The sequence below is a fragment of the Cygnus atratus genome, chromosome 15, assembly GCF_013377495.2.
Source record: "Cygnus atratus isolate AKBS03 ecotype Queensland, Australia chromosome 15, CAtr_DNAZoo_HiC_assembly, whole genome shotgun sequence".
NCBI classification, from domain to species: domain Eukaryota; kingdom Metazoa; phylum Chordata; class Aves; order Anseriformes; family Anatidae; genus Cygnus; species Cygnus atratus.
Window position 1 is genome coordinate 2,976,828 of NC_066376.1, and position 23,541 is coordinate 3,000,368.

At 69.1% G+C, this 23,541-nt stretch overlaps 1 protein-coding gene across 1 annotated transcript; it reads right to left on the reverse strand.

Annotated features, from left to right (window-relative positions):
• Positions 1-1,406: 1,406 nt before the first annotated feature.
• MYO15A (myosin XVA) lies at positions 1,407-22,722 on the reverse strand. The gene is made up of 63 exons (XM_035563360.2): positions 19,558-22,722; positions 18,518-18,600; positions 18,346-18,409; positions 18,141-18,250; positions 17,940-18,014; positions 17,682-17,778; positions 17,134-17,237; positions 16,594-16,657; positions 16,397-16,510; positions 16,107-16,268; positions 15,907-16,020; positions 15,720-15,778; positions 15,390-15,513; positions 15,195-15,290; positions 14,932-15,063; positions 14,516-14,641; positions 14,240-14,317; positions 13,773-13,927; positions 13,644-13,689; positions 13,405-13,529; positions 13,160-13,277; positions 12,880-13,055; positions 12,720-12,804; positions 12,517-12,570; positions 12,274-12,355; positions 12,056-12,186; positions 11,308-11,403; positions 10,977-11,212; positions 10,468-10,646; positions 10,276-10,348; positions 9,953-10,144; positions 9,741-9,847; positions 9,551-9,639; positions 9,302-9,428; positions 9,108-9,166; positions 8,944-9,007; positions 8,726-8,864; positions 8,444-8,531; positions 8,260-8,356; positions 7,914-8,035; positions 7,662-7,721; positions 7,453-7,528; positions 7,108-7,223; positions 6,852-6,970; positions 6,621-6,762; positions 6,245-6,356; positions 5,911-5,985; positions 5,344-5,549; positions 5,147-5,271; positions 5,006-5,072; positions 4,772-4,844; positions 4,470-4,543; positions 4,300-4,382; positions 3,929-4,059; positions 3,673-3,767; positions 3,278-3,355; positions 3,004-3,100; positions 2,762-2,922; positions 2,535-2,668; positions 2,303-2,436; positions 2,075-2,208; positions 1,649-1,789; positions 1,407-1,508 (listed from the first exon to the last, which is right to left on the reverse strand). The coding sequence occupies exons 1-63, from the start codon at positions 22,675-22,677 to the stop codon at positions 1,407-1,409; spliced, it is 9,897 nt and encodes a 3,298-aa protein (XP_035419253.2). The 5' UTR covers positions 22,678-22,722.
• Between the last annotated feature and the right edge of the window lie 819 nt (positions 22,723-23,541).

The window sequence follows — 23,541 nt, forward strand, 5'->3', positions numbered from 1 at the left end:
CCCCGCCCCGCCCCGCGCATGCGCGCGCGCGGCCGACGCCGCCGCCGCCGCCGCCCCCCCTCCCCCCCCCCCGCTCCCTGCCTGCCGCCGCGGGCTCCGCCCTTCTTCCGCCCTCGCGCCGACGCCGCTTCGCGCGCGCCCCCGCCCCCGCGCCGAGGGGTGGGAGGCGATTGGCCGCGAGGCTGCGGGGGGGAGGGAGGGAGAGGGGAGAGGCGGAGGGTGATTGGGCGGCGCGGGAGGGGGCCTCGCGGGCACGGAGGAAGGGGGGGGGGGGTGAGGGGGTTGGGGTGGCCGCGGAGGTGCCTGAGGGGAGCGCCCGCCCCCTGAGGGGGTGGGGGAGGGCGGGGAAACTGAGGCAGGGCTGGGGCTGGGGGGGGGGGCTGGGGGGGTTAGGGGAAGTGGGGGGGCGAGGGGGGGATCGGGGGGGACCGGGGGGCTGGGGAGGGTTGGGGGGGAGTGGGGGGATTAGGGGAATCGGGGGAGATTAGGGGGCTGGGGGGGATGAGGGGGATTGGGGGGGTCTGGGGAGATCAGGGGGGACTGGGGGGGGCTGAAGGGTGGATCAGGGGGATTGGGGGGGACTGGGGGGCTGAGGAGGGTTGGGGGAGATCGGGGGATTAGGGGGAACTGGAGGGGGGATTAGGGGGAGATTAGGGGGAACTGGAAGGGGGATTGGGGGAGATTAGGGGGGCTGGGGGGATTAGGGGGAATCAGGGGGGCTGAGGGGGGCGGGGGAGGACCTGGGGGGGCTCAGAGGGGCTGGGGGGGGATCGGGGGGATTGGGGGGACCAGGGGGCTGAGGAGGGGCGGGGGGCATCGAGGGGATTAGGGGGAACTGGGGGGGATTGTGAGGGGGTTTAGGGGCAGATTGGGGGGGATTAGGGGGGACTGGGGAGGACCTGGGGGGGGATCGGGGATCTGAGAGGGGCTGAGGGGGAGCAGGGGGGCTGGGGGAAGGGGCAACAGGAGGGGCTGGGGGGGGTTGGGGGGATTAGGGAGGGAATGGAGGGGCTGGAGGGGGATTGGGTGGGCTCAGGGGGGCTGGGGGGGCTGAGGGGGGGTTCAGGGGGTTTGATAGGGGCTGGGAGCCCAGGGGAAGGGGGATCAGGAGGGGCTGAGGGGGGGCTGGGGGGATTAGGGAGGGCTCAGTGGGGGCTGAAGGGGGATTAGGGGGGTTCGGGGGGGGGCTGGGAGGGATTGGGGGGGGGCTGAGGGGTCCGCATTCAGCACCCCCCTCGCCAGCGAGCGCGGCGCAGAGCACAGACACAGGCGGTCCGAGCGTGGCGGCCTTGTATGAAATCCTCGGGGTCACAGCCCACGGAGGGGGCCAAGGAGGGGGGGGGGGGGCAACAGCCTCAGGGACCCCCAACCCCCCCAAGCCCCCCGGGACCATCCGGCGGGGTGGCTCAGAGCAGCGTGATCTCGCTGGGCGGCAGCGTCAGCCTCTTCTCCCGCGCGCCCAGCAGCCTCTCCACGTGCGCGGCCACCACGCGGCACAGCTCCAGGCCCTGCGGGGCGGCGGGCAGAGGGGAGGGGGGGGGGGTGCACGGCCGTGGGGCACACGGGGACACCCCCATATTGGCCGTGTCGTTCCCCCCCCCCCACCCACCCACACACGCACCCGGGGGTGTCCCCAGGGTGCCCCTACCTGCTCCAGCTGCAGCTGGGTGATGCCCTGCGCCAGCAGCTCCCCCACCGTGATCTCCACGTAGGGGTAGCTGGAGCCGGCCGTCGGCCGCCGCGTCCGCATCGCCTGGATCTCCTTCAGCGAGAATTTGGCCACCGGCTCCTGGGGGAAAGCAATTTTGGGGGGGGGGAGGGGGGGGACATAACAGGGGAGGTGGCCCCGAGGTCCCCCACTGGCTCCCCGGGGACTTGGGTGCCCCGGGCAGCGGGGAACAAAGTGGGTGCGGGAGGAGGAGCAAGGGATGGGGTGCCAAATATTTAGAGGTCCCCGTCGTGCTGGGAGAGGGATGTCAGCTCCGCAGCTCCGTGCCAGCCCGGATTAGGGCTGCAGGGGATGGGAACGCGGGGACCCCCCCTGTCTGCAGCCCCCCCCGTACCCCACACCTACGTGGGTGTCCTTGCTGAGGAAGCTGAGGCCGTTCTGGTTGACGGCCAGGATGCAGGGCGAGACGATGGCGTTGTTGCTGCAGCTCTGGATGTAGAAGAAGGACGAGCCGAACATGGGGTAGGCGCTCAGCAGCCCTGCGGGGCGGAGGACGGGGGCTCCGTGGAGGTCCCAAAATGCCCACGGAGGAGCCGCCGGGTGGCATCCCGTCCCCGTCCCCATCCTGCTCACCCAGGAACTGCGCCCTGGCCTGGTGGGCGCTGAGCGCCTGGGCTTGCTGCGTGTGCTGGGTCACCATGTGGAGCCAGGATTGGGCCGTCAGCAGGTGGAAGAGCTGCGGGGGGACGTAGTCCTGCACCTCCCTCCTGCGGGCAGACGGAGGATGGGGCCAGCTCTGGCCAGCGGCTCCCCGGTCCCCGCGGGACGGGAGCTCCCGGCCGTGCCCGCGCGCATCCGTCCGTACGCGGTGGGGAGGCGGTGGCCGTCCTTGGCGCGGTGCTGGAGGGCGGCCAGCTTGGCCACCTGCTGGAAGCGCTGCTCTCCCAGCCTCGAAGGCGGCAGGACAGCGAACAGCCCCTTGAGGTAGTCGGGGAGCACCTGGAACGGGGGGGCGGGGGGGACACGACACAGTGTGACCGCACCGGGGATGGGAAATACCCGGGGGCAGGGAGCCCCGCGGCGCGGCCGGACCTGGTTGTAGTGCACGGTGACGTAGAGCTCGTTGTCGAACTTGAGGGGCTGGCTCCAGACCACGCGGCGGCACCAGAAGGTGTAGCTGGCGCCCAGGCGCTCCGTCTCGGTGGCCACGTCCAGGATGTATTCCCGGCGGGTCAGCGGCCGCACGTTCTGCCCTGCGCGGCCCCGGCAGCCTCAGCGTGGCTGTGGTGACCCCGCTGGGCACCCGCCTGGGGGCACGGCCGGCAGCCCCTCACCTCTGTCGGCGACCACGAAGAGGATGTACTCGTCGAAAGCCTCCGGGCGCCGCAGCCCCATCTCGCAGCACAGCTCCTCTATCACGTCCTGAGCCACCTGGGGCAGGGGGACGCGCGGCTGGGATGGTGCCCGGGGGCTCACCCTGCGCAGCTCCCCAGGGAACCGACCTCCAGGGACCCGCCTTTTTTCCCAGAGCACCGAGTCCCCCAGCCCACCGCGGCCTCGTGGTGCCCACGCCGGGTGCCGCTGAGCCCCTCGTGCCCCCCGACTCACCGAGCACGTCTTGATCTTGAGGTGCCGCTCGATGCCGCCGGGCAGGAGGAAGAGCTGGCGCTTGGCGCTGCGCCCAGCCTGTACGGGGACACGGGGTGCGTTTCTCGCAGCGAGACCCCAAAGAGCACCCCAAACCGCCAGGACATCCCATGGGGACCGTCCTGGGTCTTGCCCATCCGGCCGTAGCGAGCCGTGCCGACCCCCTAAAAGCTCAGGGCACCCCCAAAGTGCTCCCCCAAGGAACGTCCCCACAAAGGACCGTGCCCCGTGGTGCCATCAGCCCGGCCCCGTGGCAGTGGCCATGGGGGGCTCCCGAGCACATCAAGGTCATCCCAAACCTTGGGGGGGGGGGCGGGGTTGGAGCTGAAGCCCTGCCTGTGGGCACCCGGCCTCACCACCATGGCTTTGAGCTCCGTGTTGCTGGGGAACAGGCTGCGGCCGCCGAACTGCAGGGTTTTCCGCAGGTTTTGCTCGCAGGCTTTGGAGATCCCTGGGGGAAACGGGGACCGGTGTGGTGGTGGCAGACCCGGGGCACACCGGCTCTGCGGCACCCCGCAGGCACCAGGACAGAGCCCGGCAGGATGGGGCTGAGCCGTGACATCGGCCCTTCCTGGCTCCCCTAAAGGTTCCCAGGGTGGGCGCAGCCCCTACCGTGGAAAGGGAGCTCCGGGTGCCCGCTGGCACCCTGCAGGAAAGCCAGGAGGAAGGGCCTGAGCACCTCGGAGCACTTGTAGTAGGCGGTGAGGATGTAGAGCAGCCTCCAGCCCTTCTGGCAGCTGTCCCTGCGGGGAAGAGCCGGGGCTGAGCCCCCGGGCAGAGCGAGGGGTGCCCTCGGCAGCTGTAACAGCACCCACAGCCCTGGGGACCAGCCCGGCACGGCTGGGTGCGGGCGGCAGTGGTGGCACCCCCAGCCCCTGGGTGTCCCCCTGGCGCCAGGGTGGCTCGGCATGGCCAGGGACACAGCTGTCCCCAGCGCCAGCCTGGCTCTGCTGTCCTAGCCCAGCACGGCTACGGGGACTCACGGCTTGGAGCTGGTGTTGTCGGTGACCTGCTTGACAACCTGGCAGTACACCTCGTCCCTTAGGACCTCGTGCTCCGCGCACAGCTAGGGGAGAGGCACAGCTCGCTCCGCGGCCGGGGACGGCCCCGCTGCCACCACCCCCGGCACTCACCGCCCCGGCACGGGGTTTACCTTGAGGATGGTGCAGGCGATGTCCAGCTCCGTTTGCCCCCTCGGAGGGTGGTCGCCCATGAACTTCATCACGGCTGGGGGCAACAAAGGCACACGGTGACACAGCTCACCCTGTCCCTTCCCTGGGGACGTGCTCCCCTCCGTGTGACAAACGCCCCAGCCTCCCAAATTGCTGCGGGGGGGGGGCGATGAGGCTGGAGGAGCCACAACAGCTTGGGCCACCCCATCTGCTCGTCCAGACCCTTCTCCAAGGATGGGGGGTCCCACGGGGACAGGGGGTTGGGGCGGGTGGCCGTGCCTACCCTGGAAAGCCTCGGTGGCCAGCTTGCTGATGCTGCCGTCCATGAACTCGATGAGAGATTCCTGGATGGGGACCTGGTGGGGAGAGGAGCAGCCGCAGGGGTGGGATGGGCATCGGGGTGGCACTCGGGGAGCTCCTGAGCATGTCAGGACCTCGGGAGGACCCACGGGTGACGGCGTGGCAAGGGACACCCCAGGCACAGGGTGGCACGCTGCACCCTGGCACTTCCCCGCACCTTGGTGAACCTCAGCATCTCCATCCCGTCGGGCCCTTCCTTTTTACCCTTCGTCCCACAGGACTCCCTAGGAGAAAGAGGGATGAGGGGAGCGGCTGGGCATGGGTGTCCACCACGGGGTGCCCCCACCCCGGCACTCACGTAGTCCCGCTCCGTGCCGCGCGGAAATACCGCCTGGCGAAGGCCAGCATGGGGCAGGTCCCCACGATGTCCCCAAGCTGGTCACCTCCATCACCCTCCGGACCCCCGGGGAAAGCAGGAGACACCTGCAGAGAGGGGCTGTGGGTGCAGGGCACGGCCAGCACCGTGCGGGGTGACGGCCCCGGGGCAGCACCCACCTCTGTTCTGCGGTCCAGCTCCCAGGCCACGGCGGTGGAAGCCACGGCCACGGCCACGGCCCCCGAGGCTGCCACCCTGCCCTGCTTGTCCCGGGGCTCCTCTTTCCTCTCCGCCGGCAAGTGGACGAAGTCGGGGGCCGCGACGGGCTGGACGTACTCGGCCGGGAAGAGCCCCGACCTGCCGTGGATGGCCCCGAACTTCCACCCTGCGCCGGGCAGAGGGGTGGGGATGGTCCCGGGGGTCACCCCCGCACAGCCCCTGCCCCGCGCGGCACCTGTGAGCCCTCCCCAGGGGCGTGTGTGTGGGGGGGGTCTGGATGTGTTTTTTGGCTGGAAACGGCCGCGGTTTGGTGGTGATCAAGGGAAAGGACACAGGAGAGGGGACACGGACCCCATCGGATGCAGGGATGTGGCCCTGCTTTGGGTTGGTGCCAAAAAGAGCCCGAACCAGCCAGCCGCGGGGCGGCAGAGGGGGGATCCGGCCCCGGGATGGGGCATGGCCCAGGGCAGCAGCACGCACGCTGGGGACACATACGAGGACACCCCAGCACCCCCAGAGCCACCCACCAAAATCCTGGGTGCCCGTCTTCAGCTCCTCCAGGTACATCACCTTCTTGCGGACCACGCAGCCGTAGTAGTGGTCTGGGGGGGAAAGGACAGGGACAAGGACGGGGGTGTCACGGGGACCTGCCACCCTCATGTCCCCAAACGAGGCCGTTTTGGCACCGGGCAGAGCAGCGCGGTGGTGCCAGGGGAGACCCCGGCCATGTCAGGATGGGACCCCCTGGGCTTGCGAAGGGCAGTGGGCGATGGTGAAGCCGTGCAAGAGGGGGTGGCTCTCCTGAGAGACCCCCACAGCAGGGCGCAGGGCTATGGGTGCGGGGATGTGGGGGCCGCTCACCTCGCTCGGGGCGCTCCAGCGGCTGCAGGCGGATGATGTCCCCCTTGTGGAAGCTGAGCTGGGCGCCGTCCTCCGGGCTGTAGTTCCTGACGGCCACCACGTACTGGGAGTCCTGGGGACACGGAGGGGCTGGCACAGCCCTCGCACGCGTGCACACCCGTGGAGGTGCATGAACAGCCATGGAAATTCGTGCACACCCGAGGAAATTCGTGCAGACCCAAGGAAATCCATGCAGACCCGTGGAAATTCATGCACACCCATGCGCAAGGGCTTCAAGCACCCCCAGCCTCAGAGCCACCCCAGGGTGCCAACCCCACCAAGCCCTGCTGCCGGCTGTCCCCTGCTGCCCACCCCAGCCCCGGGAGGTGCCCCCCACCTTCCTGAGCTCCGTGATGAACTGGTCCACCATGGCCTTGACCTGCGGGGCCTTGGGGGAGAAGAGGATGAGCTTCTCGCTGCTCAGGTTGAACTCCAGCATGTTCCTGGACGGGGTGGTCACGAAGAGCACGTCGGCGTAGCTGGGGCAGGGCGAGGGCAGGGTGAAGCACCCACGGCACCCACCCCACCCCGGGAGCCGTGCGGGGCCGTGCTGCCTGCTCGCCCCTACCTGTACGCCCGCAGCACCCGCAGCTGCTCCCCGGGCACGTTGGTGCCCTTCACCAGCCGCAGCAGCTTGATGCCGGCGTGGGACACGGCCAGGATCTGCACCCCTGTGCCCACGCTGCCCTGTGGGGCGGGATGGGATGGGATGGGATGGGATGGGATGGGATGGGATGGGATGGGATGGGATGGGATGGGATAGGATGGCCACGTCAGACAGGGCACGGGGATGCCACCGCTCTGCCCTGTGGCTCTGTCCTCACCGTGGCGGGGAAGAGGCGTGAGAAATACACCTCGCAGCCGTCCCGTGCAGCAGCCACGATCTCCTTCTTGACGCTCTCGGTGGCCACCGGGCTGAAGGAGTCCAGCTTGTTTTCCGCTGCGGAGAGGAACACGGCAAAGTGAGCATCCCCCTGCTCCCAGGAGGATCCGGACGCGGGTTTTGTGGTGGGAGCGGGGCTGCTCGACCCCTTTCCCAGCCCAGCAGGACGGCGATGGGGAGCTGAGCATCCCCAGGAGATGGGGACGGGTACCGGAGCGGCCAGGTGGGAGCCCCCCCATTGTGATCCCCCCCCCCCGGGAGCAGCAGGCTCGGGGTGCGGCGTTACCGAAGAGGGACTTCATGCGGAGCCGCTCCTCGGGGCTGATGCGGATGCAGGTGTCGGAGAGCGTGTCGGTGAAGATCTGGGCGAGGGGTGAGGAGCACGGGGAGTAATGTGACCCCCAGCCCCCCCAGGCTCTCCCCTGCCCTCGGATGGGTCACAGGAGGCTCAGTGGGGCTTGTAGATGGGGGTGCGGGGCTGGCTCAGCGCCTCACCTGCCGGAAGATGAGGTCCAGCAGCAGCGGGTTGTTGCAGCTGTCCTTGGGGTAGAAAACCTGCCAGGAGGGACACCAGCACAGAAAACCCCCTCTATCCACGCACCCATCTGACACCAGCCTTGTCCCAGCACAGAAGGGACACGGAGCAGATGCTGCTGCCCGTGCCACGTCCCCCCTGCCCTCTCCCCGTGCCCCACGGAGCAGACTGTCCCCCCCCCCCCAGCCCTCCCTCCAGCCCCAGCCCCGCACCTCCTTGCGGATGTACATTTTCCACGGCACGTTGTGGTAGGTGTAGAAGTCCTCGCTGCAGCTGCGGTGGAGCTGGGTCTGGACCTGCTGCGCCTCGGACGGGAGCTCCCGTGACACGGAGACTGCAAAGGGTGGGAAAGCCCTGCGTGTCCCCGGGGGGGCACCAGCAGCCCCTCTCCACCAGGGGAAACTGAGGCACGGGGGGGCAGAGAGGGTTTAGCCGGGCACGGCAGCTATCCCGTGAGGATGCTGCAGAGCTGGACCCATACCCAGACCCATCAGCCATCACCCAGTGCTATCGGGGAGGATGAGATGCCCCCTCTGCCCCGACCCCCCCCAGTGATACCTGGGGGCCGGGTGGCTGCCGGTCTCCCCGTCGGTGCTCGCGGCTGGTACCCGCCACCCGTGACCGGTTTCACCGCGGCCGCCGCCTCCGTGGGTCCCTGCGGGGCGGCGAGCGGGCTGTGGTCAGGGCTGGCGGCAACCCCAGCCCGGCACGGGAGACCCGGGGGTGGCCCCGTCCCTTCCACGGCCGCGGGCACCTGGGCTGCCGAGAGCTGCTCCCTCAGGATCTGCATGGCTTCCTCGTGGGGGTCCAGCTTCTTCCCAAAGAGCTTGCTGCGGAGACAGCACCCCAGAGTAACCCAAAACCCAGCATCACACACAGCCAAACCCCGGGATCACCCAAATCCCAGCGTCACCCAAACCCCAGCGTCACCCAAATTCCAATGTCACCCAAACCCCAACCTTGGGGCAATGGGGCCGGGGGATGTGGCTGGCAGCTCCGTGGCTTGCTGTGGGGCCGGGGGTACCTGGCGGGCTGGGTGCCGCGCGGGGCGGGCTGGCACTGCCGGATGATGTTTCGGATGTTGTGCGTGGGCCGCGGGAAGTGCTCCGAGTTGAGCCGGGAGTGCCGCACCGGCTCGCCATCCCACTGCTGGCCTGTGGGCGCTGTGGGGACAAGCTCTGGCTCGGGCGCCCTGTCCCCTCGGTGGCACAAGCCGAGGACCCCAGCCCGGGCACCCCTTACCGGCTTTCTGCAGGTAGGGCCGGGGCTGGGGGCCACGGGTGGGTGACACCTCCGCTGCTCTGCCCTGCAAGGACAGTCACGCCGTGAGGACCTGGCTCCTGTCCTCGTTGTCCCCCAGTGTCCCCAGCACTGGGCCCAGCCCCTCCCAGTCCTGCCCCACTGACCGGGGTTCCTGGTGGGTTGGGGTCCGCCCAGCGCTGCAGGGACGGGGCTGGCTCCGCAGCTGTGAAGGCAAAGGGGAGAGCTGGGCCAGCCTGGCACTGAGGGCTGCGGGGTCCCAGGGTGTCCCTGAGCCGAGAGGCTGGGGATCAGGTGGGGAAACTGGGGCACAGAGCCAGGGAGAGACCCCGGAGCTCACCCCTCGGCTGCTGCGGCTCTGCAGGCACAGCGGGTCTGGTCTGCTTGGCATCACCCCCGCTGTCCCCTCCTCCCGTGCCACCTCCTCCCTTCATCCTCTGCACGAGGACAGCCGGCTTCTCCAGCTCCTGGGGATCAGCATCGGGGGGAAACTGAGGCAGAGCCCCCTGGCAGAGCCTGTTCCATGCCCCACGCCCCCAGCCCCGCTGTGCCTCAGGCGCGGGGGGGGGGGGGCAGGTGCAGCGCTCACCCCGTTGCCGTAGGACAGCACCGGGTCGAAGAGGCTGTCCAGGTACCGGTCCAAACCCTTCTGGGTGCGCGGCTCCCCGAAGTCAGAATCTGGCAGGCAGGGTGCAGGATGAGACCCCGGCCCCGCAGCAGGCACGGCCCCGCAGGCAGCTCGGGGCCGGGGGAGCAGCACGGTACTGGGGGTGCCGTACCGTGCGGCGGGTACCCCTCTGCCTCCGCCAGCGAGGGCAGCGTGGGCGCTCTGACGGCCGGAGGAGGAGGCACTTCGTCCAAATCCACGCCACCGTGCCCCTGCGCCCTGCGGGGAGGGGGCGTTCGCTTAACTTGAGGCCCCCCGGCCCCAACCCACGACCCTGTGGCACCGATCCAGCCCTGCTGCCGGTGCCCCGTGCCGGGTACCTACGCCTGGCTGGCACGGTCGCGGCTCCCTGCGCCCTCCCAGGCGATGAGGAAGCACGACTTCTGCTTGGGGAAGCCCTGCAGCAGCTCCAGGTCGGAGACGAGGTCCAGGACGTAGTCGTGGCCGGCCAGCTCGGCCCACTGGGTGCCCACCTTCATGGCCACGGACCAGCCGCGCCAGCCCTCTGCCAGCCCCCTGCCGACAGCAGACCGCTGGTGGTGCTGCCCCAGCTCCGCGGGGACACCGCGCCCACGAGCTGGGCACCCTACAGCTTGGGGTTACCCGAAATGGCTCGGGGTGATGCTGGGTGCTGAGCCACCGGCTACCTGTGCTTCAGGACATCCCCGGCCAGGTCCTCGCCGGTGCTCCAGGAGTGCACGGGGCAGGAGAACGTGTCGCCTGGGGAGGAACAGGCGGTAAGCGCGTCCCCAGCTCCCCACCTACCTCCTGCCGGAGACCCCAGTGGGGTTGGCCACGCCGGGACCCTCTCCGAGCCCCAGCCCCGTGCGGCCCCGCACCATTGAAGCAGAAGAGCTGCAGCGCCATGCTGGCTTGCCGCCGGTTCGCCGTCCACTCCAGCAGCGAGGGCGGGTAGGCGCGGGCGGCCGCGGCGCCCAGCTGGGACCGCGCCATGGCGTGCATCAGCTTGCGCTGGCACACTGGCTTGTAGCCGGCGAAGGCGTAGTCGGAGACAAACCTACGGGGAAGGGGGGACGCTGAGGGGCTGCCCGGTGGTGGCCCCAGGCACCTGCACCAGGCTGGTCCTAAGAGACCACGGGGGGACCTCAGAGAACCCCCCCAGATGCGAGCAGCATCCTTGGGCACACGCACCAGGAAGGTCCTGAGGGCACCGGTAGGACGCCGGAGGGACGCAGCAGTGCCACCGGGCACACGTGGCAGGCTGTCCAAATGGGACCCTGCGGATCTGGGGGCTGCCCCCCCCCACCTCCCGGTGGTCCCTAGCAGGACCCGGACCCCCTCCCACGCCATCCCCCGGGGTCCCAGCGAGCCCCCGTCCCCGGCTCACTTGAGCAGGTACTTGTCGAAGGCGGCCGAGGGGGGGAAGGCGCTGAGGCAGGCGGCCAGCAGCAGCCAGCCCCGCTCCTCGTTGTTGACGTTGGTGTTGCGCCAGACCTGGTTGGCGGCTTGTGCCAGCAGCTCGTCCCGCAGCCCCGGCGCCGCCAGCCCCTTCTGCACGATGTAGTTGCCAAAGAGGGTCTCCTGCGAGCCGCCCAGCCCCGGGTCGCCCATGAAGCGCAGGATCTGCGGCGGGGACAGCAGGGGCAGAGCGGGGTGACCTTTCTTTCTCCCACCCCGTCTCCTCCTCGCGGTGCCGCAGCCCGCGCCGTCCCACCTACCAGCTTGAAGAGGCCGAGCGCCTCGTGGCACAGCTCCTCGTCCAGCCGGGTGAGCGGAGCTGCCAGCGGGGCCGTCAGCATCCCAAAAGCCGGCTCCTGCAGTGACACCCGCACCCGTGGCTACCCGGCCCCCGGGGACCCTGCCACTGCCACCCGGGACACGATGGGAGGCACAGACCCATGGTGCTGAGCATCGTGGATGGAAGCTATGGGGCTGGGGGGCAGGATGGGGCTGGCACCGCCGTGAGGCTGAGAGCGGGATCTGGCCCCGGCGCTGCTGTTGGGGATCCCGGAGACTTGGAAACACACAGCCAAAATAGGGGGAGAGGAGGAAGAGGAGGAGGAAGGGCGCTAAGCAGCCAGGGCCAGGGATGGGGGCCTGGGAGCAAAGCGACCTGGTCTCCTGGCCCCGCGGAGCAGCAGCGCCCGAGGCGGTTCCAGATCTGCCCCGCGTCGGGCGTCCAGGAGGGCTTGGCGGGTCTCTGCGATAACCTCAGCGGGGTCCCCCCGGCCCCTGGAGACGACAGGAACCCACAGGGAGGGCGGGAGGGCAGGAGGCTGCCTCCGGCCCCGCGCAGCACCGCAGCCACCCCGCAGCCAGCCCCTCTCATGCTCCATGGCACTGCTGAGCCGCATGCGGGGACCCCAAACCAAACAACTCCACCGCGACCAGGGCGCCGAGGAACCCCACGAGCCCCTCGCCCACCAGGGCAGGCGCCCACCGCCGGGCTGCCGGTGCCACCCTTACCTGGAAGTGGCCCCGCACGTACTTGGCCATGGGGTAGTCATTGATGTCGAGCGGGAGGGTGAGCTGGGAGTCGGGCTGCAATGCCGGGGGCGGCACCAGGACCACGCAGCCGGCGTTCACCTCCCGGGCGGCTACGGCACAGCCGGCAGCTCCGGCACCCGCGCCCCACAGATGGGGACAAGGGTGGCCCAACTGGGAGCCGTGCCGGCCCCACTCACCCGCCGCGGCCTCCAGCAGCCCCATCAGCTCTGCGGGGATCTCCAGGTGCGTCACGTCCACCACCTCCCTCCTCGTCAGCTCCTGCCATGAGCACAGGGATGGCACGCACTCACCGCGCTGCTCCTCACCCCAGATGCCACAGCGATGGGTGAACGCATGGCATGGACGAGGGCACGGCAGCATTGCACACACGTTGCACACACACGCTGCTGCCAGTGCTGCACACATCCTTGCCCCGTTACCTGCTTCATCCTCTCCTTCTCCTCCTCCGCCCGCCGGCGGGCGTCCTCCTTCCTCTGCAAGCAGGGACACCGCGCTGAGCGGGAGACCCAGCGGCACGGGACCCCCTTGGGGTGCCATCACCCACCAGGCACTGCCCTGCAGGTCTGGGGGGGGCTCAGAATCCAGTGGTGACCCCCCCGTGCCGTGCCGTTGCCCACCTCACCTTGAGGTACCGCCGGCGGTTCACGTAGATGTGCACCAGCGACCTGAACTTGATGAGCGTGTGCCTCATGCGCCGGTACCGCTGCCTGCGGGAGGGCACCGCTGTCACCCTGTGCCACCTGCTGGGTCCCCCCCCCCCCCGGTGTCCCCCAGGCCCCCACCTGGCCAGGTAGCCGCGCGCCCGGCTCTGCAGCAGGACGATCTTGCGGCGCAGCGAGCGGAAGCGCCGCTTGATGAAGAAGGTGCGGGCGTAGCGCTGCAGCGTGAGCGCGGCCAGGTGGTGTGCACGGGCTCGCTTGCTCTCCAGCGCCTGGTACAGCTGCTCCTTCAGGAAGAGCTGGGGGGACAACGCCGTGAGACCCCCGATTCGGCTGCCTTCCCTCGGGGCACCGCGGGGACGGGAGCACCCCGACACCCTGGCGGCCTTTTGGGGGTCGGTACCTTGGTGACGCCGACGTAGTACATGCTGGGGCTGACGGGGCAGAGGTTCCTCAGCATCTCCACGCAGTTGGCCCCGTTGGGAACCACGTTGGACCACATGTCGACCAGGCAGCGGTACCTGGGTGAGCCCGTGACGCTGTCACCACAAGGGACACCTCCCCCTGCCGCAGCCCGGGTGGGGACACTGCCACAGACCCTCCCCACAGTGACAAGCTCCGAGCCACCGCCCCGAGCACCCCCGGCACCTGTCGATGAAGACGAGGAAGGGGATGCGGATGGGGAAGCCCTCCTTGCGGATGCGGATGGTCTCCAGGATGCCCGAGTACCGCAGCTGGCTGCTGACCACGTCGGCCTCGAAGAGCCCCGGCTCCTGGGGAACGAGGGGGTGAAGCCACACGAGCAAACCCAAACTGGCGAGGGGAAGGGGGATGTGGGGACCCCAGTGCCACCACGCGCCCACTGCGCTGCCAGGGCCAGCTCTCACTTTCTTGTTGTTGGGTTTGAGGCAGCGCACGAAGAAGGGGTTGCACCTGCATTGGAGGGACAACATGAGCCACAGGGCACGGAGGACAAAGCCAGCCCTGCCACCAGGGCACGTCCTGCCCACCCCGACCTCTCCATCTTCTCCACCAGGTCGAGCAGCGACTGCTGGAAGCGGGCGGCCACGGTGGGAGCCTTGTAGCGCCGCGTCCTGGTGCTGCTCCTCCTGACCAGGCTCCTCTGCCGGGCCAGCACCTGGGCATGGCCGAAGAAGAGGTTGGCCACCACCTTGGAGGGACGGGAAGGGTTACGGAGGAAGAAGGTGGCCGTGGTGGCACAGCACCCCCGAGTCCCCTTCTTGGAAAGGCCACTGGGTTTTTGAGACAGAGGAATCCCAAGAGGGGAATGCATTGATGGAGGGGGGCAAAGCCTGGGGAACCCCATGGGTAAAGGGCACGGGACCGAGCCAGTGGCATCCTCTGCTAGGGGTCCCCTGGTTTCCTGCACCATGGGGACGAATGCTTGGGGACATAAAAGCAGCACGGACCGATGTCCCCCTGCCCCGCCACCGCACAGCCCCGAGGCTGGGCAGGGCCCTACCTTGGTCCTGCTGCTGAGGAACAGGTCCAGCACGTCCTGGCGGACCTGGTCGTAGTTCTTATCCAAAAACTTGTGAACCTGGCACAGAGCAAGACCTCCCGGTGAGGAGCACGGTAGGGGGACGAGGAGCTCAAGGCCAGGACCCTGAAGGTAGGGGGCTGCTCCCGGCCCCCAGCCAGCCCTTCAGAGCTGTCCCTCGCCCCCCACTGCAGGATCAGCCCCATGACCCTCCTGTATTTAATCCACCCCCAAAGGCCCGGGCTGGGCGCCCCGCACCTGGTAGGTCACCTTCCCCGCGTAGTGCTTGATGGTGAACTCGGGCAGCGGCATCTTCGGCTTGGTGTACAGCGGGTTGGTGCCGTGGTGGTAGTGACACTTCTGCAGGAACGTGTGGTCCGTGGCCTGGGGACGGCACGGGGTGAGGCTCCGCGGCACCCCTGGGATGCACCCGAAGTGATGACCCCCCCCCCACCCAGAAAGGGGAGAAATTCACCCCTAAGCGGGCTACAAGCTGGGGAGATCACTTCCAGCCAGATTTAGGAACCAGCCAGCCCCAGCTCTCTGCTCCGTCATTGCAGCTTATGGGCACCTGCTGCTCTGTGCCTCAGTTTCCCCACTGGCAGAGAGGGGTGCACTCACCCGGGCACGGTGACACCCCGTCCTCGCTGCCTCGGCTCCGGGCAGCGCCTCACCTGGGGGAAGCAGCTCTGGTCGTCCAGGATGCGGAGGATGCCGTAGGGTTTCTGGGAGATGAGGTCGATGCAGGGCTGGTTGTCGCTGAAGGGGATTTCCTTCCACTCGATCTGCTCCCGCAGGTACTCCTCCTGCGATGCCGGCCGCACGCTGAGCCCCGTGCTATGGGGTGGGTGCTCGGACACCCCAAAGTCCCCAGCTCCGCGGTGACACCAAAAGGTGGCCGGGGAAGGGCAGACCCCAACTCCTCTCCCCTTCCCACCTGCTCCTCCTGGAAGACGATCTTGTTGAAGAAGAACTGCAGGTACTCGTTGGCGTAGTTGATGCACAGCTGCTCGAAGCTGTTGAAGTTGAGATCCTACCAAAAAAAAAAAAAAAAGGGTCGTGGCTCATGGGACCACGCAGGAGCCGTGGTGAACTGGGGGGAGAGGGAGGACGCGGCGGGGCCAGCCCCCACCTCAAAGCCGTAGATGTCCAGGATGGCGATGGAGAGGGCGTCCTGCCGCGGGTACACCAGCTTGTTGATGCGGTCGGTGAGCCAGCCGAAGAGCAGGGCGTACAGGGTCTTGGCGATGGCATCCCTGCGCGGGGTGGGCGAGCAGAGCGCTGGCACAGGGCACCCCGGCCACCCGCTGCCCCTCGCAGCACCCTGCACAGCCCCAGCCGGGGCCGCAGGTTGGGTGCCCAGCACCAAACCCACACCACGGGGATGCGATCAGCCCCTTTTCCAGCCCCTGTCCCCTGTGCCATCCCCATCCCCTTGCAGCCCAGACCCCCTTCACCTCACCTGGCATCCACAGCGCTTTCGACAGTCAGGGGGGTAAAAATCTTCTCCCGCAGCGTTTCCTGGTTGGGGGCACACGAAGCCATCAGTGTGGCAGAGCTTTCAGCCACCACGGCCGTGGTTCTGGACCCACTGGGGTCCGGCACCGCTCGGACAGGAGGGGTCCCACGCCTGCCCCCCGCGCACTCACCGTCACCTTGAAGGTGATGGCTTTCTGCAGCCCCTCGGGGGAGACCTGCAGCAGCTCCGCCACCGTCCGGATCTCCGTGGCGCTCACCACCGTGGCGATCTCCTGGCAGTCCGTCTGCGGGACGTGGGGTGACACCACGGTCCCCTCCTCTGCACCCCAAATCGGGCCGAAAGAGGGCAGTCCGGGGCTGGGGCTGGTACCTCGTATTTTTCGAAGTAGACGTTGCCCAGGTGGAGGACGGAGGAGAGGATGCGGAAGATGCTGTTCTGCTCGTCCACGCTGAAGCCCAGCACCTCCATGGTGCTGAGCAGCCGTCGGAAATCCTCCGCGTCGTCCTTGCCGGGGATCTCGCAGTTCCCACCCTGCCACGGCCCCCCCGATGCCATCAGCATCCCACCCCCAAACCTGGGGAGGCTGGGGGACAGGGGGACTCCCCGAAACCCTCAGAAAGGGGCCGGGGGCGGGCAATGGGGGGGGGGGGGCGCACAACCTGGTTCAGGTAGTAGTAGGTCTCGGCGCCCTGCAGGCAGTACCGCTGTCGCTGCTGGGCGGGCAGCCCCACCAGCATCTCGTAGAAGATGTGGTAGTTGCGCTCGCTCTTGGCCTGCGGAGCAGAGAGCCGAGCTGTGATGGGGGTGACACGGGCAGAGCTGGGGGGGGCACAGGCAGAGCCCCCCTGCCACTCACCTGGAAGACCACGCGGGACTTCTCCAGCAGGTACTGAGAGGTGATGGCACCGCAGATCAAACCACTGCAGGGGCGAGAGTGGGCGCCCGGCTGGAAAACTGGGGGCTGTGGGGTGGCTCCGCGCCCGCCCCAGCTCCCCCCGGCACACGTGGGGGTCACCCTGGTCCCCAGGTACCCTCCCCCCCCCCAGCAGGGATGGGTGGGCAGGGAGAGGGATCTGAGCTGGGATCCCGAGCGAGGGATGGAGCTGCTGCACCCCTGAGGGACATCAGGCATCCCCCATGAGGGGCTGCGGGGACCCGCAAACCCACCCTGGGCACGGCACCCCTGTACCCCCCCCCAGTGCTGTGTGCAGGGGGCAGCAAATGATGCGTGACTTCAGGCAGCATCTGTGCCCCTTCCACTCTTCGACCCCTAAAACATCCCCACGTGTGTCCCACCCAGCCGTGATGGGTAGCGGGCAGGGGCACCCCAGGAGCAGGGCTGGGATGGGGCCCCCCGGGAGAGGAGGATGCGGGGTGGGGGCTCGGCGTTACTTACTCCTCCAGAAAGATTTCCACAAACTTCCCAAACCTGCTGGAATTGTCATTCCTCACAGTTTTGGCGTTGCCGAAGGATTCCAGCAAGGGGGTCGCCTCCAGGATCTGCCCGTGGCCAAGAGGGAGAGCCCGGGGTGAGCCCACGGCCCGGACACCCCAAGGCGCCACGGCCACAGGCTGTCCCCCCAGCAGGGACCCACTGTGCCGAACCCTCCTGCTGTGCCACCAGCGTTGCACACCCAAATTCAAGGCGTGCGACACCACCAGGCTGCATAGGGATGGGGGGACAGTGCAACGATCCCAGGCACGTGCATGCACACCGCTCCCGGTCCCCATCCCCGCTGTCCCCGTGCAGCTGGGGCGAGGTGGCAGCGGTGCCACCGCGATGCTCAGCCCCCTTGAGCCAGCCCAGCCCACGTCCCCCCGGTACCTCTATCTGCTGTGGTCCGGGTGGCAGCGTGGGGACAAGGAGAGAGCGGTGGAGATGGTGGAGGGGAGAGCAGCAAGGGGTCAGGGGACAGGGACAGGGAGGTGCCCAGGGTGGGCAGCACTCACCTGCTGTGCAGTGCTGCGCTTCTGGCTGACGGCTGCCAGGTAGCGCAGGATCAGCTTGGTGGCCTCGGTCTTCCCCGAGCCGCTCTCCCCACTGAAACGCAGAGCGGAGGCACCCGCTGTGCGCCCACCCCGCGCACCCTCACCGTGCCCAGAGGCAGCCCATCGGCCCCGGGGCTGGGCCGGGCTCGTGCCAGCACCCTGCGCAATCAGGGTGGTGCTAATTAGGGGCTGCGTGGGGCCGGCCCCTCTCACCTGATGACGATACACTGGTTGTGTTTGGCATCCATCACTTTAGAGTAGGCGACGTTCGCAATCGCGAAGAGGTGCCTGGAGAGGGGGGGGGAGCATATTTGGGGCATGTGGCACCGCATCACGGGGACCTCCAGTGGTCCCCATGGCCTGGGAGCTCCTGTAGGACCCGGGGTGGGTGACGGCTGGCACCCCGATACTCACGGGGGGTTCTCGCCCAGCGCCCTGCCCTCGTACTGCAGCACCTGCTCCGTCCCGTAGATGTTGTACAGCCTGTAGGGGTTCACCGACACCAGGATGCTGCCGATGTACGTCTGCGGGACAACGAGGTCTGGGGCTGCGCCACTGGGAGGGCAAACACCCCTCCAGCCCCCGCAGCCTCGGGGGACGCCTGTGGCCCTGTCCTTACGTAGACGAGCTGGCGCTCGAACCGTGTCCGGATGTTGCTCAGCACCGCGGCTTCCTGCAGGTCCCTGGTGCGGGCAGAGGCTGCGTTACGGGGCGCAGGGGGGGCACAGGATGCGCTGCCTGTCCCCAAACACGTCCCTGCCACCCACAGCCCCTGGGGCCGGGGCACTCACTCCAGCTGGGTCAGGTCCTCCAGCCCGTCCTCCTCCTGCGGCTCCTGGTAGCGCACGATGGGCAGGCTGCACAGCGACTGCATCTGCACGGAGCAACCGCGCGGGGCCATCAGGGCACTGCTGCCCCCTCCACCACGTCCCACCTGGGTCATTTTGACCGACCCAAAACTGCCATCTGTGATCTCAAACTGGGGAGCCCAACACCAGCGAGCACAGGGACCCCATGCAAACACCCCGCGGTCCCAAATTGGATCCCCATGGCAAGAGCGTCACGTATCGATGGAGAAGAACGGTGCTGGAAATCGGGACAAGCGGCCAGGAAGGCGTCACTTGGGACTGTCCCAGGAACTGTTCCTGGGGAGCCCCGGTCCTGCTCCGTGTGGGCAGGTGGGAACAGGAGGCAGCTGTGCTGCCCTCACTGCAGCACCCACACCATTCACCCAAAGTCCCCACGGGGGCTGCAAGCAGAGAGACAGGCGATGGAAACCCGCGAGCGGGCCGGCACCTCTGGGGGAAACGATGGAGGGAGGTGGCTGAGCCGTGGGGGCCGGGGGCTGCTCCCCATGGCTGTGCCCGGTGCCGTGGCCGTGCCACAGAGGATTGGCAGAGCCGGCAGCGTGGAGGCAGCATGGCCCACCCCGGAGCCCGGCCGGCAGCGGGCAGGAAAGCAGACACCCGCCGGGGTCGCCGTGCCGCCTGCTAACGAAACCTCTCCCGCCCCAGCCCGCGGATCGGGTCTCAGCATTTACATACGTGGGCTGCAGCCAGCGGGAGTCAGGTGTCCCCTGCACAGGGGGGGCCGTGCAGTCACCGTCCCCCATCCAGCAGGACCCCCCAACGCCCACACCAGCTCACCCCCCAGCTCTGCCAGCTCCGTGCTCCCCAAAACCCTCACAGCACGCTTTCCCTTCCTGGCAGGCGAGCGGGTGGCTGGTGGCTGGGGCCGGACGCGATGCCCGCTCGCCCACCAGCTCCATCCCATGGGGATCTCCACTCCAGACCACCCTGCGCTCGCCCCGGCACCCCACTGCCGGCGTTACCTTGCTGCGCCAGGGCTGCTTGGTGCCCAGGTACCCGTCCGCCCAGGGGTTCCTGTCCCTCCAGTCGCCCGCCGGTGAGCGCTGGCTCAGGTACCGGGCGATGTCAGCTCCCCGCTGGCTCGCCCGCTGCCGGCTGCGCTCAGTGGGGCGCCGGGGGTAGCCCTGCTCGGCCGTCCAGGCGTCGGGCATCTCCTGCACCCGCACGACGTGCTGCTTGGACCAGTGCTGCTTGTACATGCGGGACGCCCTCCGGAAGGAGCCCAGCCTCTGGATCTGCGGCGTCACCACGGCGTAGCGCCCCGCGCCGTCCTCCCCGGCCACAGCCTCGCTCTCCGGAGGCTCGGGGGCACGCGTGCTGCGGCGGAGGGCGGACGGAGAGCCCGGGGCACGGCCACGGGGCGAGGGGCTGCGGCGGGTGCTGGGGGTGGAGGGGGGGAGCGGGCACCGCGCGTTAGGGCTTGGAGATCTGGGGGTGCCCCCATCCCGCCGGGATGCGCGCCTCGGCGGGGAGGGCGAGCGGGACAGGGGACGGCGAGCCGGAGGTGGGGATGGGGGGGCTTGGGTGGGGGCCATGCTCCCCACCAGCAGCGATGCCAGGGACTGCCCCATGTGCCGGATCCGTCCCGGGGACAGGCTGCGGCCCCCCGTTTCAGTAGGAGATGGCCTTGCTGGCTGTGACTGCGGGGCCATGCCAGCCAGGGGCTGCCCGATGCGCTGGAGGAAAGATTTGGGGGGCCCAGGTGCAGGGCTGGGCGGCGGGGGGGTGCCCTGCCAGGGGGGCAGCTCCATGCTGGGTCCCTTGTCCCAGGAGGGGCTGGGGGGGCCGAGTCGGCGGCTGCCAGGGCGTGAGGATGGTGGGAGGAAGGGGGTCCTCATCAGCGGCTTCACGGCCTTGGTGGGGGGCTCAGGCTGCCGGGTCCAGGCTTGGGGGAGCTGTCCTGGGGATGCCATCCTGGGGGGGCTGCTCCGCCGTGACGGCCGCGGGGACAGGGACCTCCCCGACCCTGCCACGGGCACCCCCAAACGTTGTGACCCCGGCCCCGACATCACGGTGTTTGGGGGTGCCCGTGGCGTGGCAGGGGGCTCGGGGCTGAGCCGGCGGAGGCTGGCGCCAAGGGATGGGGAGCGCCGCGTGCCCTCACGCCGCACGCTGCCAGGGTGCTGCCGGGCTGGTGGTGGGGAGCCCCCAGGGTTTGCAAAGGGGTTACGGAGCGAGGGCGGCCGCAAAACCCCTGGTTCCCGGGGAGGGGGCTGTCCCCATGGCCCCCCTGGTGGGGAGGGGTCCCTGGAGGGAGCATCTCGGGGCGGGGGGTCCCGGCCACCCCCTGTCCGCACCGACCCAGAGCTCTCCATCCCTGCCAGCCTGCGGCTGAAGTGCCTGTAGGAAGGCTGGGGGGCCCCGCGGTCTTGGGGGGCTCCTGCACCCCGAGGTGGGCGGCCGGGGGGCTGGAGCAGGGGCTGGGGCTGCAAGAGGGAGCGCTGCAGGAACTGTCCCAGCGGGCTTCCGCACGCCCGCGCTGCCGAGACCCGGCCCCCCCGGCGTCCCGCGGGGCCAACCGCAGCCGGCGGCGGCTCGTACTCGTCGTAGTCATCCTCGTCGCGGTGCGGGGACGGCGGGAGGGAGATGTCCAGGCGGTCCCTGCCGAAAATCTTGACCTGAGGCCGGGGGAAGAGCCTGAATTTCCTGTTGAGGGAGAGCTTGGAGGACAGCGTGTCCCGCATGCCCTTGAGAGAGGAGGTGCTGAGGATGGAGAAAGGATAATCCCTCTCCTCCTCCTCCCACTCCTCCGGCTCCTCTGCCTCGGCGATCTCATCCAGGGGCAGGGCGTAGGGGTTGCAGGAGGACTGGGCGTGCGGCGCCCACCCGCCCTCGCTGTACTGGATGCGGTGTTCGGGGTACTCATTCCCCATGTACCCCCCACCGCCTGCCACGGGGCTGAGGGGGTCCCCAAAGTCCTCGTATGGGTCCCTCGCATAGCCGAAGGGCCCCGCCGCCTCCTCGCCGTACTCCAGGTCGCTGCCATAAGGGTCGTGGAGGCGGAGCAGGGTCCTGTCACCATACGGCTCGTAGTCCTCGTCCTCTGCGCAGCCATAGGGGTGCTCCAATGGCTCGTCCTCATCCCAGCCCCCGCCACAGAAACCGTACTCCTCCTCCGCCTCGTAGCCAGGGTACTCGACGTAACGGCTGGGTGCCATATCCTCAAAGCCGTACCCTGCCGGGTAGGCTGGGGTTGGTGACTGGATGTAGCCTTCCTCCTCCTCTTCCTCCTCAGCATAACCGTGCTGGAGGCCATAGGGCCCATCCTCCTCCTCCTCAGCATAGCCACGCCAGCGACCGTAGGCTCCATCTTCCTCCTCCTTGGTGTAGCTCAGCCGGCGGCCACAGGCCCCCTCCTGCACCTCCTTGGCGTACCCGTGCCGGCGCCCGTAGGCCCCATCCCGCTCCTCCTGTGCCCACCCATAGCGCGGCACCGGCGTCTCTGCAGGCGTACGCTGCGATCGCCGCCGTGACGGGCGCCGCGCCATGCTGCCGAGCCGCTCCTGGCCGTGCCGTGCTGCACCGGGAGCCGCCGGCCCGCTGCCGGCCGGGAGCCGCCTCATGTTGGCTCGGTGCCTGAGGATCTCGTCTTCCGCGGGGAACGGCAGCTTCTTGGCACCGATGCGGGACAGCCAGGCCGTGTCGGCTGCCCGGCCACCCCCCGCCAGCCGCCCGCGCCGCGAGAGCAGCTTCCTGGCCAGCCAGCCCGTGGCGGCGGCCGCCTTGCTCAGCACCTGCGCCCGGGGCTTGAATTTCCTTTCCGGGCGCCGGCGGAAGAGGGACGCGCCATCCTCAGCCGCCTGCCCTGCCCGGCGCAGCAGCAGAAAGGATGGTTTTGCCGGCGGGGAGGTGGCGGCGGTGGCAGCGGTGGTGGCAGCCGCGGTGGTGGCATCCGCCTCCTTCCTCTTCTTGCCCACGTGCTTGAAGCGCACCATGAGGTTGGAGGTGGACTTGAGCACGGCCTTGTTCTTCTTCTTCTTCTTCCTCTTGGTGCTGTGCTTCTGCAGCCCCCAGAAGAAGCGGGACGTGTTCTTGAACTGCCCCTTCTTGGGCCGCCGCAGCCCCAGCTTCTTGAAGCCCATGAAGAGCTTGGAGGTGCTGCGGAGGCTCCGCTTCGCCCGGGCCTTCGGTGCCTCTGCCGCCACCTCCTCCTCTTCGGCTGGGCCAGCTGCCACGGTGGATGCTTTCGTCTGGCCCTTGGCCTCCGCACCCTTGGCCCCTTTCTTCTTCTTGGTGTTGTCAGCCGCCAGCCCCATCACCAGCTTGGAGGTGCCCTTGAGGTTCTTGGCCGGTGCTGCATCGCTCTCGCCTTCCTCCTCCTCCGGCTCCAGCTGCACCTTCTTCCCCCGGCCCGGCTTCTTGGCCACCACCGCCTTGAGCACCCCCTTCTTCTCCTTCCCTTTCGCCTTCTTGGGCTCCTCCACAGCGACCTCCTCCTCTTCCTTCTCCTCCTCCACCACCTCGGGCTCCTCGCTCTCCTCCGCCTTCAGCAGCTCCGTGTCTGACGTCTCCTCCGCCTCCTCGAGCGCCTCCTTCTTGCCCTTTTTGCCATCCTTCCCTTTCCCTTTGCCCCCCTTGCCCTTGCCATCCGCCTCCTTTTTGGGCTCCCCCTTCTTGCCGACCATCCCGGCGGTGGCGGGCGCTCATGCTCTGGCTCTCGCACCCACTCCGGCCCCGGCGATGCCCCACGCCGCCGGCACGAGGCGGCCCCCGCCCCAGGGAGGGGTATTTACCTGCTCCCGGTCTCGGCAGGGCACGTGCCCGTGCGTGGCTCCCTTGGCCGCCCGCGGGGGCTCCCGGCTGGGCATGGCGCGGGGACGGCGGCTAGGGGACGGCGGGAGCTGCCGCCTGCCTCCCGCGGCGCCCCGCGAGTCCGGCCGCGAGGTGCTCGCCGCGGGGCTGCCGGCTGTAACCCAAGCTCTGGGGCTCGTGGCGCCATGAATAAT